A 16,199-nucleotide genomic window follows, 5' to 3' on the forward strand; every position below is an offset into this window, starting at 1 on the left:
GATGGGATAATAAGGAGTCATGGGACCCACTTAAGGTCTAGTCAGGGCATCCTCCCACTGCATCTGGCTGATACTGGTCCAGCTCCAGCACAGGAGCTAGGGGTTTGAGGTCTTGTACTGTTGGCTCATTCTGGGGGGCCTTAAAATAGATTTCTTTTATTCTGGAAACCCAAGAGTATAAATCATTCTAATGCAGCAGTTCTTAACATTGTGTGTGTGTGTGTGTGTGTGTGTGTGTGTGTGTGTGTGTGTGTGAGAGAGAGAGAGAGAGAGAGAGAGAGAGAGAGAGAGAGAGAGAGACAGAGAGAGACAGAGAGAGACAGAGAGAGACAGAGAGAGACAGAGAGAGAGAGATGGATGCCTTTTAGTAATCTTAAGAAGCCTTTGGTTCCCATCTCGGGATAATATTTGTAAATGCCAAAAATAAAATACATAGTTACAAAGAAAACTGATTATACTAAAATAAAGATGTAACTTTTTATCATTTAAGTTCATAGATCCTATGAAAATCTATCCATGGACCTACTTAATGGAGGAGGGACTCCCTGGTCCCAGGTTAAGAAGCCTAGTTCTAGTCCCTGTTTCCTGTAAGAATTGCAATCTTCAGTTAGCCTCAGTGGGTTTTTATAACCTAGAAGTCAAGATTTCCTCCATGGTTCACTCTAGGTTCTCTCTATCCTCCTTGAGAGGTAGCACTCAGGACTAAGCTGAGTCCAGCTGGAGTCTGGTCAGTTATCTTTCCCATGGTTGTGACCAGAGGTGATAGAAACTCCTCAATGACTTTCACAGCTCCTTCTTCCTTCCAACCTCAGTTGCTCCAAAGATCCCAGGCAGTGATGATCTCCTTAAGGAGGTATCTGTGATCCAGTCCGGAGAGGTCACCTTGGAATGTGAAGCCACAGGGAAGCCACCACCAGTGGTGACGTGGGAGAAGGACGGCCAGCCTGTGGCCGGTGATCACGGCCTGCTCCTTCAGCGCCAGGGGAGAGCCCTGCAAGTGGAGAGGGCATGGGCTGGCCATGCTGGACGCTACACCTGCATAGCTGAGAATGAGGCTGGGCGGGCAGAGCGGAGGTTTGACCTCTCAGTGCTAGGTAAGATCTGAGGCAGCATTTTTGCTTAGGTCTCTCAGAAGAAGGGAAAAAGAAGGAAGGCAGGCAGGGAGAGAGGCAGGGAGAGAAAGAGGAAGAGAGAGAAGGGGGAAGGAAAGAAGGGAGGGAGAGAGGAAGAGAGGGAGGGAGGGAAGAAGAAGAAAGGGTTTATTTAAGTTCTACCATGGGACAGGCACTATATTGAAAACTAGAGCAGTCCCTCTTATAGCCACAGAATTATGAGCACTATTGCCTCAAGGCCAGCTTCATGGTCTCCCTATTCCCAGGTCTATCTAACAAGGGTGTAGAAGAATAATTTGTTAGAGTACAAGATCAGATTTAGTTAAAGAAAACTGGGTTCAAATCTTATCCCAAATCCACACTAGCAGTGTAATTCTGAGCAAGCCAAATAACCTCACTGGGCCTCAGTTTCCTCATCTGTAAAAGGAGAAGGTTCTACCCTATGACCAATTTCAATTCTGAAATTATGATTCTATGAACCTTTGTCTTCTCAGGTTAAAGGTCTGTTAAAGGTCTTTGTTGGCGGGAGTGGGAAAGGAAGGAAAGGAGATAAATGTGGATGATGTTAAGTAACTAATAAATAAATTGTTTTTCATATTTAGTCCCTCCAGAGCTCACTGGGGACACTGACCCACTGACCAATGTCACAGTAGTTCTACACAGCACCCTGACTCTACTCTGTGAAGCTTCAGGTAGTCCTTCCCCGGAGCTACGCTGGTTCCGTGGTGGGGAACCCATCAGTCCTGGGGAGGACATTTACTTCCTGGCAGGTGAGGCAAGGTTTGGGAGGGATGTCATAGACAACTTTGTCTCCACAAGCTTTTGTCCTCCAGTGTGGTTCAACTTCAGTTATCAGACGAATAGTTCTGAGCTGGATATGGATTCAGGGGACCTGTGTTTGAATCTCTGCTCTGTCATTTATTAACTTGGACAAATCATTTACTTTTTTTGTTTCTCATCTATAAAATGAGACTTGAACTAAATGACCTCTAAGATCCATTTCAGCTCCAAATTTGTTGCTATTCAGTTCTTTCAGTCATATCTAATTCTTCATGACCCCATTTGGAGTTTTCTTGGCAAAGATACATGAGTGACTTGCTATTTCCTTTTCTACCTCATTTCATAAATGAGGAAACTGAGGCAAGCAGGACTAAATTACTTGCCCTGAGTCACATAGCTAGTAAGCATCTGAGGCCAGATTTGAACTAGGCCCTTATTCCAAGTTCAGCACTCTATCCACTATGCCATGCAGTTGCTTTAAATTTAGGATCCTATCAGCTGAAAGGCTTGGTGATCATCTCTTACCTTAGTTTATTCTCCCAACTGGATTTTTCCATGAGACATATGGGGAGGGGGGGAAATAGAGGCTCAGATAGGTACATGCATATCCCTAAAGTCACATAATGATGCTGTGCTGAGATTCAGATCTCCTGACTCACATTAAACCTTTCTTTACTTGTGCCTTTTAGAAACACACACACACACACACCCCTTAGTCCTCTTTTAAATTCCCTTATTCCCATGAAAGACACTCAGAGTTAGAAGAGACTTGAAATTCCTCTCATTTAACCTTCCATCCTTTGCAAGAATGCCTTCTCTAGCAGTCCATTCAAGCTTTTGCTTAAACAGGAAGTAGCAGGAAGCTCACTGTCTCACCAGGCAGCCCATTCATTTAATTGTTGAACTTACCTAGTTATGATTAGAAATTATTTTTATTTTTTTTATATACTGGAATCAAAATCTGCTTTGCTGTGACTTTTACCCATTTCTTCTCATACTGCTTTCTGGAAACCTGCAGAATAATTCCACTCTCTCTTTCATGTGAAAATTCTTAGATATTTGAAGATCATTCTTGTTATACTCTTTCCCCATCCCAACCCACCCTCCAGTTTCAGAACAAGCCTAATCTTTTCTTAGTCTCTGCTACCTAGGCTGGAGGGCTTTTCACCTTGGCACATTTACAGTAAACTTAGAGGCTATTTCTTCCTTTTTTCCTTCTCCTCTCCTTAGGAAGCCGGATTCTGAAGCTGACCCAAGTGCAGGAGGAAGATGGTGGCCTCTATTTGTGCCTTGCAAGTAATATGGTTGGGGAAGCAAGAAAGAACTTCAGTGTGGAGGTCTTGGGTAAATATCAATGTCTTCGAAGCCTCCATATAACCTTGGGACAAGCCCAGAAGGTAGTTTGAAACACAAGTAATTAGGAGTCCAGAAAGTAGATACAGATGGGAAGAATGAAAGAGTATATTTTCATTTCAGTATAATAGCTCTATTTCAGATAACATTGTATGTGCAATGGTAACAGCAATATCATATGAAGAAGAATTGTGAACAAGTTATTCTGAGTATTATTATAATTACTATTATGACTACTATTGCTATCAACTCTACATTTGGAGTTCTTTCTCCTAGACCAGAGGTTAGCAATCTATAGCCTTTGGATCAAATTCAGCCCCTTGCCCATTTTTGTACAGTCTGGGAGCTAAGAATGGTTTTATATTTTTTAAAATAAATCTGTACTATATTTAAAATGTAAAAAGCTTTCTTAGTTTCTAGGCCATATTTTAAAAAGGTGGCAGACTGTAATTTGGTAACCTGTGTCCTAAACTATGCACACTGTTAGGAGAAAAACTGTGATTGTCTCTTTCTTCCAGTTCCTCCCAAAATTGAGAATGAGAATCCAGAAGAAGAAATTAAAATTCCTGAAGGACAGTCTGTCTCCTTAACTTGCAATGCCACAGGTAACAACCATATGGAGTAACAGGAAGCAGGAAGCAGAACACAGGTGGGATGGGATGGGTGTGGGGAAGGAAGTCTCAAAAACCAAGGTTTGTACTGAAACTTCATTTTCAACCACTTCCTCATTTCTAAGCAACTACTAACTTCTTTCACTCCTCTCTGGGAGAGGAGCTAATCCAGTTCCCCATGGGGAAGAGAAGCCGTCACTTTGTCCATTATCTTTATCCACTTCTGGTTCTAATGTTCAGGGCTTTGGGGTTAGATGGGAAGTCCCAAGGCTAAAAGGTTCTAGAGTACCATTCTAAGCTTCCTAGAACAACAACTTGCTGTATATCACAAGAGCCATCAGACAAATCTGAACGAAGACTTTTTAAGGAAATGTCATTCATTCTTACTTGCTTCTATGGACAGGTCATCCCCAGCCAACAGTCACATGGTTCAAAGATGGCCATTCCCTTTCTGGAGGAGATCCCTATCATCTATCCCCAGATGGATCTGTGCTAGAGATACTGAAGACCAATCTCTCCAGCTCTGGCCACTACTCTTGCATTGCATCAAACTCAGTCTCAGAGAAGACCAAGCACTACAAGCTTAGTGTTCTGGGTGAGTGACACACGCTAGGTGCCATGATGCAGTGCAACAGATAGATAACCCCTAAATCTCCCAAGACAGACAGATCGATCTCCTAGAGCTGCTTAAGCAGGGCTTGTTGGAGCTCCTCGTGGAACTCAGAATCACATGAGATCACAGATTTGAACTAGAAAGGATTGCAGAGATCATTGAGTTCAATCCCCTCATTTTACAGATTTGTAAACTGAGGCCTGAGAGTCTGGGTCACACATATAGGATGTGGTAAGGTATGGATCTGAACTGAGTTCCTCTGACTATAAATCCAGCACTCTTTAAACAGTACCACGATGCCTCTCAAACCCATTCTCCTTACCAGCTGGTGGAAAATCAAGGAGATTGGTTGCTTAGAGGTTACCTTGAAGAGAGCAGCAGGTTCTCTAATAACCAATTAGTACAATGGTTCATGAAGCTTCTTTCTCTGTAAAGCATATTAAAGCTTATGGAATCAGGAAAAGGATTTTTTTTTAGGTAATCATAAGTCTGATTTTATTTTATTTTTTTTATTAATTTTATAATTATAATTGAAAAGGATTTTTTAAAAGGTACAGATGGATGTTAAATTTATTGTTAAATTTATGTTAAATTGATCTTTCCATTAGACTCCATGAGGGCAAAGCTGCTTAACAGACGCACAAAGCTTCTTGAAGTAAAGGGATGATCTGTGCTTTTGGGAAACACTATTCTGGCATTTCTGCCGAGGATCATTGGCCAATAGAAGATGATCAATTAAGAGTTTATTGCAATCGTTTAGTTTGGGGGGGGGGATGAAAGCTTGAACATGGTGGTGGTTGTGGGAGTGGAGTAAAGGGACAGGTACTGTGGAGGTAGAATTGACTTGGCAGCTAATTAGATAATTAGGAGACGGAATGAAGAGCTGAGAATGACTCCCAGCCAGAGAACTTGGTTGACTGGAAGCTTTGGGAAAGAAGTAATTGTAGGACTTTTAGGGGGAGCTATCCAGCAGGCAGTTGTCAGTTGGGAGGTTAGGTCTGTGTGCTGAGATGGAATTACATGCTCAGGAGGTGATGGACACGAAAAAAAAAGTTACAGAAAGGCAAGAGGAAAGAGGTTCATGGTAGTGTGCTTAACAAAAGATAGCTTGATGGTGATTATCGGGGGGAAACAGGATATTTTAATCAACCAGAACTTCTTCCTATGCACAAAACACCATAGGACTACACAACAAATGAGTGGGCTCCCCCTCAGTTGAAGTCTTCAAGCCAAGGGCTGGATGACCACTTGTCAGAAATGTAGCAGAGCAGGGATTCTTCACTTTTTTTGTGCTCTGAACATATTGGTCAGTCTAGGGAAGTCAATGGATGTCTTCTCGTAACAATGTTTTTAAATGAGAAAATACATAGGATTACAAAGGAAGCCAATTATATTGAAATATAATAATCAAAATATTACTAGAAAAGTTCAGGTAAAAATCCCCTGTTGTAGGTGGTCTGTTTCTTCAGGTGTGGACTAAAGCCCCCATTTGTACTCAGAGTTGGAGTTCTTCCTCAGGTCAGCCAAAGACTGCCTTCTGTCTCAGCTCTGAGAGTTACCCATGTCCTGGCAGTCTACCCATACTGGACATTTTCACAAGCTTCTCTTACTTACAGTGGTCCCCACAATTCTGGGAGTGACTGAGGACAGTCCAGATGAGGAAGTGACGGTGACTATCAACAACCCCATCTCCCTGATCTGCGAGGCCCTTGCATTTCCTTCCCCTAATATTACCTGGATGAAGGATGGGGCTCCATTTCAAGCCTCCGAAAATATCCAGCTGCTTCCAGGTGATGACTTCTGGGGTGCAATGGGTTGGAATAGGGGGAGCTGATCCAAGTGTGCCTGAGGTGGGATGAATTATGGGAACAGATGGTCCCTCCCAAATTTATCACTCTAGGTTGGGAAGTAGGAATAGAGCCCTATATATAAGCTGGGGACTGAAGTTGTTACCAATGGTCAGTAGTTTGGAGCATGTTGGCACTATTAAAATTAAAAAATAATAACATACATTACTTTAAGTTTACAGAACATTTAATGAATATTATTTCATTTTTTCCTAACAACAATCCTGGTAGATAAGTACTATTATTATTATTACCCCATTTTGTAGATGAAACTGAGGAAATGGAGGTTGTCATTTGTCTAAGAACTAGGGTATTAAATATCTGAAGTCAGATTGAACTCAGAACTTCCTGACTTTGGGTCCAGTGCCACCCTAATGATTTCTCATAGGGTGAGACTGAAGTCTGGTTCATGCCATGTTGGGTTATTGGTAGAAGAAACAGGCTGAGACTGGGTCAGGACTTGGAAAGTAGAGTACAGTCACGTCAACTGAAGGGTCAGAAGTAAAGCAAACAAATAAAAATAAAGAGGGGGCAGATTTGGAGGGCAGAGCAAGGCAGATGTTTCAGAGTCCATGCAAACAGTCCTTCTCTGGAAGTATCTATAATTCTGTAGATTAGTGCAAGAAGAATACTCAGAAGGTGAGAACCAAGTCAATGACTGGAAGATTAAAGAAAAACAGATCAAGAGGGCAAGGTCTGGAGAATAAGAGGGGCTTGTTTCTCTTTCAGCTTCTCTCCTCTCCCTTCAATGGGAGGTGAGCAATCTCTAGTAAATCTGGTTTAGGAACTTCTTGATTAAAAAGAAAAATTATTAATAGCTGATTGGAGTGTGGGAAGGGTGGAAAAGTATGGTGTACCATTTTCACCTTGTTAACCTTGTTTTTCAGAGGGATGAACTAGATCAAACTTTTTTTTACTAAAGATTTTTATTTTCAAAACATATGCATGGATAAGTTTTCAACAGTGAACCTTATAAAATTTTGTGTTCCAAAATTTTCTTTCTCTTCCTCCCACTGCCTCTCAATATATGTTAAACATGTGCAATTCTTCTCTGCATAGTTCAACAGTCATCTTGCTTCACAAGAAAAATCCTATAAATGAAAAAAAATGAGAAAGAAAACAAAATGCAAGCAAAGACAAATGAGATGAATGTTCATCAGAACTGACCACCACATAATCTTGTTGCCATGTACAATGTAGATTGTTTTCTTAAATATTTTTGTGTCTTAGATCCCTTTGATAGATCAATAAGACCTATATATTCCTTCTTAAAATAATGTTTTTTTTAATTCATAATTAAAAGAAATTCTGGGTTTCATTTCAAGATTAATGAAAGGAAAAATGTGATTTTCCCCCCACTTTTGAGTTAATGAATTCCTGGAAATCAATCCATAAATTGGGTTAAGAACACTGGCATTGGGGGACCCCTAACTGGGATGACTTCTAAGGTCACTTTGGGCTCTCAAATTCCCAACTCCAGGTATTTTAAGTGACTGCCTCCCATACCTGGAACTCTCTCCTATCTGTCTCTAAGCCATAGACTTAGAAGGAAACCCAGTCCTGTTAGTCTGACCCCTTTATTGAGAAAATGGAGGTTTGGAGAGCTAAGTGATTAAGTCAGGGTTACATGGGTAGTAAGTAGTATCCATGCTCAGGCCTAGGCCTCTAAACACAATATACATTCTATTTGGCTAGTGTGAACGAGCACTATCCCAGCTGGAGACGTGAGACCTTGCCTTTGGGGGCAGGCAGGAATTCTCAACAAGAGTGGGGGCCCTTAAGGGAGCTCAGTGGTGAATCTTGGCTTCTGAACCTCAAGCAGGCACCCATGGGTTGCAGATCCTCAATGCCCAGGAGCAGGATGCTGGCCGATACACCTGTGTGGTCACTAATGAAGTAGGAGAGGCTGTGAAGAACTACCATGTGGAAGTGCTCAGTATGTAACAGTATCCCCTGATGGACAGGAGCTCCCCGGCCAAAAACCTGTTCATGGAATAGCCCTAACTCATTGGCCACATCTGTACTGAATTTCCTATGTAAAAAAAGAACCTCCATGTATTTCATTTGAATTTCATAAATGAGGCAGTAACAAAAGCAAACTTCTGTTTTCCCTACTTTCCAGCTGAGGAAGCTGAAGCTCTGAGAGGGGAGGGGCTAGGCTAACATCACAAGGTTAGCTGGTGAGAGATCTGGGACTAGAAAGAGCTCCCCCAAGTGCTGTTACAGTCATATGTATTTTCTAGCTGGGGGTGTATCACTCCAGTCCCTTCTTCATTCCATTCCTTTGGGCTCTAGCCCAATAATGAGGACTCCCATGATGCGCCTCCTCAGAACCTGAAATCTGGCGGGGAACTGTGGGCACTCTTCCATCGGCTCCATTCCCAGGGCAAAGGGCTGCCTGTCTTCCTTAAAGCCTGACTCTCAAACTCTGCTCTGCTTTCAGTTCCTCCTTCTATTTCCAAGGATGATCCCTTGGATGAATTCAGTGTTAAAGAGGTGAAGGCTAAAGTCAATAGCACCCTGAGCTTGGAGTGCGAATCCTGGGCTATACCTCCTCCGACCATCACCTGGTACAAGGATGGACAGGTGAGCCAGGGAAGGGAAACAGAGGCATTGCGGGGTTCAGGAAACTCAAAAGGCTCAGCTGAGAAGTTTTTTACCTTTAAGTTTCAATGTGAGGTGAGGCTGGGGGTCTGTAACCAGTGTGCAGACCCCAGACCCTTTAGTACGGGTGGGGTGTCAGTAAGATGGAGCGCCATCCATTTTCAGAGCAGTGGTACTATGTCAATCTGACCCCAGGTTCTCAAGCATGAGACTATAGAACAGAAATGCTTATGGGACTTTCAGGTGGAATCTGTAAAGTCCCCTTTAAAGAAAAAGATGAACAATGCTGGGATGAGCCATGTTTGAGTACTGGGAATCATCCTAATAGCTCACATTTTTATAGAGCTTGAGTGTTTTCAAAGTGCCTTCCTCACAGTAGGAGATTGTTAATGCAAGCATTATTATTCCCTTTTATGGGTGAGAAAACTGAGACCCAGAGAGATTAAACCATTTGCCTATAGCTAGGAAATGTAGGGCCTAGTCCAGGCTTCTTTCTTGGATCCCATACTACAGTTCTCAGGGTAACCGTATTTTTCATGCTGGAGTTAGGGCAAAATTGGAGAATTAGGGAGCAGGCGCAGATTGGGAACTAGGCCCTTGGTACAAGTGGACATTCTGGTGCCTGATCCTTCCCTCCCCCGGCTCAGACCCTGGGCTGATCCCTAACCCTGACTTCTTGGCTTGGTGTAAGTTAGATATCTTGTAAAGGTTTACTTTTATAGAGGGAGATTAGGAAGAAGTTCAGAGATCCTGTAAATGTAACAGGACCCCCAGGGACTAAGGCGACAGAGCATGGAGGCTATGGTGGAGCTTTCAGCTGCGTCTGACCCACTTGAGGGGACTGAGGCAGGAGTATGGGCTAGGGACCAGGTCAGGTTAGGTTTCAGTGGGGACGTTTGCATCCTCTTGTTGTGGTAGAGGGTGGCCAAGGAACTGTGGCCTTCCACTCAAGGGGAGCATGCTTCGGTCTCCTCAGCCGGGTCTGGCCCATGGCTTGTCTCGGCTTCCTCTTACCTGTGTCTTGTTCTACCAGCTGGTGAGCCCTGACGATCACCTCCATCTTCTAGCTGAGGGGCGGCTGCTCCAGATCAGTCCAACCAGGAGCTGGGATTCCGGGCGCTACCTCTGTGTGGCCACCAATGTGGCCGGAGAGGATGACAAAGACTTCAACGTGCTTATCCAGGGTCAGTGCCCAAGGAGAGGAGGGCTTGGGGAGAGCAAGCAGCCAAGGAGCTTGTACGGGAAGGTGGGGGTGCTTCTCATTCAAGCCAGCTGTACAGAGATCACTTTTAGATCTGCAAAATGTTTTGTACTCATAAAGAGAGGGACTGGCCCTGTGATTATATTATTATTGGGAACTTCCAGGTGAGGAAAGTAACTTCTAAAATTCAGGTTGGCTCCTTTTCTGCAACTTGTAATCTAACTAGATTGCCTAGAACACCGAGAAGTCAGCATTCTTGGGTCACAGCCAGTTTGTGTCCTGGATAGAACTTAAAATTATGTCTTCTATTTTACTAGACCAGGAAATTATATACCCAGTAAATGAGTTAAATATCTAACTTCTTTGAGTTGAAGCCAATTATCCTTCTATGTTCACTTGGCATAAAAGAAACGAGGGTCTGGATGTGACCTTGGAGATTATTTATTCATTTGTAACATTTGCAAACTATCTATCTATTCCTGTATCCATATTTATATCTATATAAAGACACACATACATATATGTGTATATATACACATGTAAATATAAACATGTGTACATATATGTATATATGGGTCTGTATAATATTTATATGCTTTCTGTATAGATATATACACAGAAAAAGATATACATATAGCTATGCAAGATGCATAAGACTTTATATTTATATAAATATATATTTATATATATAACTTTATATATATATACACATATATGTATACTTATGAGAAAAGTTAGAAAATATTTAGAGCACAAAAGAAGAGCTTCAATGTTCCTAGAATGTTAGAACTGGAGGAAACTTCAGAGAGCATCTAATCCAACCATCCCATTTTATAAAGGAGAAAACTGAGGCTCACAAAGGGAAGTATTTGCCTAAGGCAAAAAAGTTCCTTGATGGTTTTGCTGTTTTCCTCCCCCTCTCCCTTCCAGTGCCCCCCATTTTTCAGAAGATTGCAGGTCCCAATGAAGTTTCTGGGACTGGCTACCAGGAGGAAGAGCTGAGGGGAGACACGATGGAGTACCGGGAGATTGTGGAGAACAATCCTGCCTATCTGTACTGTGATACCAGTGCTGTGCCGCCCCCACAGCTTACCTGGTATAAGGATGGTCAGCCCCTCTCGAGCATGGAAGGTGTATCTGTGTTACAAGGTACGGGCTCCAGGGAAAATCTGGATGTGTTAAACTGCCTGTTACAACAGCTTGGTTCTCTAATCTCTCCCAGCTTTAAATTTAAAGTGGTGATGCGACGACTATAGTGCCATGACCATATATGTATGATTAAAAGCACTTGTGGTTTAGAATATTGTCGATGAGACTTTGACTCTTCCCTGACTGTAACCCTCATCTTGGCACCAAACTGAGCCTCAACCTCTTCCTCCCTGTGTCAGCCGATCCCCAGTCCTGACTACCTGTCCTATAGACTGTTTCCCGCAGGTGGCCCCCAGGAGCTCATTTTTCTTCTGCAGGTGGTCGGGTCCTACAGATCCCCATGGTCCGAGCAGAGGATGCTGGGAGGTACACGTGCAAAGCCTCCAATGAAGTTGGAGAGGACTGGCTGCATTATGAACTTTTGGTTTTGAGTGAGTCTCTGGGAGGGAGAGATCCTTTATATCCTGTCCTGCAGATAAAAGGGACAGCCCACTGTGGTACCTTCCCTTTCCCCATTCCAGTGAGATGGGAGAATTGATGGCCAGGGTTGGATGGACTTCTGGAAGAAGCCTGGGATTAGCGGGTAGGATGGATGCCTCTACCTTATACCAGATGTCTCAAGTCCTCATCCCCTTTCTTCCTATAATACAATATGGCCAGTTTCTTCCTTGAGCACAAGAGACTCTCAGACCCATCAGCAGGATGTAATGGATGAACATGTTCTTTGGCTAAAGCAGTTATTGCCAAGTCAGAGACCTTGGGTTATTTTTTCTTTTCTTTTCCTTTTCAATTTATTTTTAATTTTTTTCTTTTTCTTGGTTTTCTTATATTTAATTTTAATTAAAGCTTTATATTTTCAAAACATTTTTCAATGCTGATTCTTGCAAAACCTTGTGTTCCAAATTTTGTCCCCTTCCCTCACCTTCTCTCCTAATAGCAAATAATCTAATATGTTAACATGTTAAACATGTTATATATATATATATATATATATATATATTTATACATACATGTATATATAATCCAATATATGGATACATATTTTTACACTTATCATGCTGCACAAGAAAAATCAGATCAAAAAGGGAAAAAATGCAAAAGAAAACAAAATGCAAGCAAATAATAACAAAAAACAAAGTAAGAATGTTATGTTGTGATCCACACTCAATTCCCACAGTCCCTTCTCTGAATATAGATGGCTCTCTTCATCACAAGATCATTGGAACTGGCCTCAATCATTGTTGTTTTTCAACCTTGTGGCATAATTGGTTAGCAAAAACACCCAGAGAAACTACAAAGTGGTCTAAACTCTAGTTCAGAAAAGAAGTGTGGGAGGAGAGAGTAATGGTGGTGATAACAGCGAGCATGTATCGAGTGCTTTAAGATTTGCAAAGTATTTTACACGTCATCTCACGTGGTCTTCATAACCCTGTTGGAGTTATAGATGAGGGAACTGAGTCTGGGCCAAGTTAAGTGACTGCCAGAATCACCAGCTAGTGAGTGTCTGGAGCAGGAATGGCAGTGAGATCTTCCTGACTCCATGCCCGTCAGCCTCAGGTTCTTCCACTCCTCCCTCCCTTCTTGTGTCTCCTCAGCCCCACCTGTGATCCAGGGGGACCCTGAAGAGCTGGTGGAGGAAGTGACGGTGAATGCCAACAGCACAGTCAGCCTACAGTGCCAGGCTCTGGGCACCCCACCACCAGCTATCTCGTGGCTCCGGAATGGGCTGCCCCTCATCCCTAGCTCAAAGCAGCAGGTCCTGGAGGATGGGCAAGTGTTGCAGGTCAGCATTTCCTCATGGCTTACCTGTGAGGGTAGGATGCCCCAGAGTGGGCAAAGGGCTGGGCTAAGTGGGAGGCCCTAGGAGCTATCATTTTCAATGCCAAGTAAGCAGCTGTACTCCAAGCTAAGTGGCTACTCACAGGAGGCCCAGGATTAGGCCACACCCATCAGAGTGCTTCTCCCCAGGTGTGATGGAGCTAAGAGTTACCACCTGTTTCCCCTCATACTGGTGGGCAGCTCCCGGGAATCCCCCAGGACCTCTCATTCCCCGGGCACTGCCAGGACGCCAGTTTCTCCTCTTGCAGGTCTCTGTTGCTGATGTGACCGACTCTGCCAGCTACATGTGTGTGGCAGAGAACTCAGCAGGCTCAGCTGAGAAGCTTTTCACTCTTAAGGTTCAAGGTGAGAACGGGATGGGGCGTTGCATGCTATATTGAGCAAAAGTGCATTAAGTAACTACTGAACACAGGGCACGGTGCTAAGTGCTGGGGAGATATAAAAGGCATCCTGATGATAACGGGACATGGTGCTTGAGAATTATGGCTTCTCTGTGATCGTTTCCCTTCCTCACCCCTTCCATATGGCTTGACTCATTCCTCTGGGGGAACAGGTGGCGGGCACCATGGAACAGCAGAATGAGGGATAGATTGTCAGGAGTCAAGGGTTCCAGTCCCAGCTCTGCCACTAAACAGCTATGACTATGGGCCAGTCACACCTTTGATTGGACCTCGGTTTCCCCTTCTGAAAAATTAGGGTGTTGGGCTTGGAAATCTTTCCGGTTCCTTCCAGTACCTGTAGGTATATGCCTATATGTTTTTTTGACAGAGGAGGTATTAATACAACAGAAAGATCATTAGCTCTGGAGTCAGAGTAAATGGGTTCAGACACCATCTCTAATTTGGACACATCCCTTACTCTCACTGGACCAGAGAGGGATGGCCCTCTCCCCATTTCTACTGATGATCCTGGGATTCTGTAGGATTAGGTCTATGCCATTCTTGTGACCTCTGCAGCCAGTCAGCAATAGTCCCCCAAAATCAAAGGTGCACACATCCGAGTTTCTGTTTTCATTTGTCTTTCTTTGGTTCTTGCGTGACTGTGGGAACAGCCCCCCCCAAGATCACCGGCCTGAACCCAGAACGTATAACAGCCATTGTGAATAGCAGTGTGGCTCTTCCCTGCGATGTCCACTCCCACCCTAGCCCTGAAGTGACGTGGTACAAGGATGGCTGGGCCCTCCCTCTCAGTGAAGAGGTCTTCCTCCTGCCTGGTGGGTAAACTGATAACTTAGCAGGACAAGGGCTGTGTCCTGGGGATCCGGCTATCTTTGGCTCTGGCAGAAGGATAGCTCTCATTTCAATAAGCTGGTGTGGACAGATGTTCTTAATTGATGGTCAGAGCAGTACACTTAGGAAGATATGAATGTAAATGTCAAGCAATAAGTTTTTATAAAATACTTACTGTGTTCTGGACATTTTGCTAGGAAATATGGAGTCTAACATACAGAGAGGTCTAATTTATAATACTAGTGTAAAAGTCGGTAATATAGGGTCTAGTCCAGTCTCCGACGTTAACTTGTACTGTGATTATAGAAAAGTCATTTGGAGTCTTGGTTTCCTCATCTGTAAAATGGAGATAATGATACCTTTCTACTCAAACTAATGCAGTTAATATGAGAATCAAATTTTTAAAGTTTGAGTGAATAAATGATTGATTAGATGGAAGAATAAGGCATAGAGCCTTAGCTGTTATTGACTAAGTGATTTAGGGAGAAGGAAACAGAATTAAAGGGGAGGTCCTTGAGGTGGAAGGCAGAAGGCCCACTTTCCCAGCATGAAGAGCCTCCCCTCTCTGGTCCTCCCCAGGTACCCACACCCTGCAGCTGCCCCGGCCCCAGCCATCTGACACAGGCACGTATACCTGTGAAGCCCTCAATGTGGCCGGCAGAGACCAGAAGCTTGTGCTGCTCAGTGTGTTTGGTAAGCAGTGTCCAGGGGGGCAGCATTTCCTGTCTTCCTTCCCATTCTTTCTTCTGTATTTTGAGCATTAAACCTGTGTTTAAGGTGTTGGAGCAAATGGCCTCTCGTGTGGCCACTTGTGACATCATTTGCTTTTGTGATTCTGAATTCTGGCATTGTCCCCACCATGACCATCTGTGTCCTTCCTGAGTATTATCCAAAAACAGAAAGTTTACTTGGGATACCCAAAAGCACTCAAAACCTTCTCCCCCACAAACCAGCATCATGGGACTATTAATAGCATTTGTCTGCAGCCTCAGGGGGAAGGGCCTGTTGGCATCTTTTTTCCTTTTCCCTGTGAAGACTTGGAGAATCAGACCAATCTTTGGGTATATTTAGTGGATCCTCATTCAGGCTTCTTGGTTAATCCCAGGAGTGAAGAGGAGAAAAATGAAGTTATAGTTTCCTTTGGTTTTTTAAGCATTTGGGTGAAAATCCTCCCTTCCTCTTCACTCTAGAATTAATTAAACCATTGACAGCAAAAAATAGTGGGAAAAATACTGGATTTGGAGTCATAAGAAATCCAGGTTCAAATTCTGTTATTCATATGGTGTTTCTTCTGTAAGTAAGGGAGAGGATTAGACATGTTTGAAATCATGGGATTCCAAATCCTATGATTCAGTCTTAGAGACCATCTGATCTTTCTCTCTCTCTCAGCCCCACCTACCATCAAGCAAACCTCAAGTGGACAACAGGACACAACGGTGGTGCGAGTTGGGGACACAGCTGTCCTACAGTGTGAGTCAGACACTCTGCCTGAACCAGTGATAACTTGGTATAAAAATGGACAACAGATAACTCTGGACCAGCAGGTTGAAATGCTGTTGGATGGACAGAAACTGGAGATTGTGAATGTCCAGGTGAGCAGAGAGCTGCTCTAGTAGACAAATTGGGAGATGGGATGGGGGTGCTATGGGAGGAGAGCCAAATGCCCAACACCTTTAGGGTCCTTTTACTCTCTCTTTATGGCTCTGGATAAGGGCAAATGGGATGACCCATCTCCCCTTGTGTCTCAAGGCTCAGTCAGTCTCTATTTGTTCCAGGTAGCAGATAAAGGTTTATACAGCTGTAAAGTCAGCAACATAGTTGGTGAGGCTGTCCGGACCTTTGTCCTCACTGTTCAGGGTAA

The 16,199-nt window shown here is 43.5% G+C and overlaps 1 protein-coding gene across 1 annotated transcript in view; it reads left to right on the forward strand.

The window, feature by feature from the left end:
* Positions 1-16,199, forward strand: part of HMCN2 (hemicentin 2) — a 192,083-nt gene that overhangs the window by 119,982 nt on the left and 55,902 nt on the right. The window contains 17 exon segments of the mRNA XM_074293875.1: positions 813-1,094; positions 1,715-1,882; positions 3,123-3,236; positions 3,764-3,850; positions 4,260-4,451; positions 6,086-6,259; positions 8,139-8,252; positions 8,760-8,902; positions 9,954-10,104; positions 11,052-11,270; positions 11,588-11,701; positions 12,866-13,053; positions 13,358-13,454; positions 14,161-14,322; positions 14,918-15,031; positions 15,728-15,930; positions 16,114-16,195. Coding sequence (XP_074149976.1) covers positions 813-1,094; positions 1,715-1,882; positions 3,123-3,236; positions 3,764-3,850; positions 4,260-4,451; positions 6,086-6,259; positions 8,139-8,252; positions 8,760-8,902; positions 9,954-10,104; positions 11,052-11,270; positions 11,588-11,701; positions 12,866-13,053; positions 13,358-13,454; positions 14,161-14,322; positions 14,918-15,031; positions 15,728-15,930; positions 16,114-16,195 — 2,604 coding nt within the window.

This window comes from Sminthopsis crassicaudata, chromosome 2, assembly GCF_048593235.1.
Source record: "Sminthopsis crassicaudata isolate SCR6 chromosome 2, ASM4859323v1, whole genome shotgun sequence".
NCBI lineage: Eukaryota > Metazoa > Chordata > Mammalia > Dasyuromorphia > Dasyuridae > Sminthopsis > Sminthopsis crassicaudata.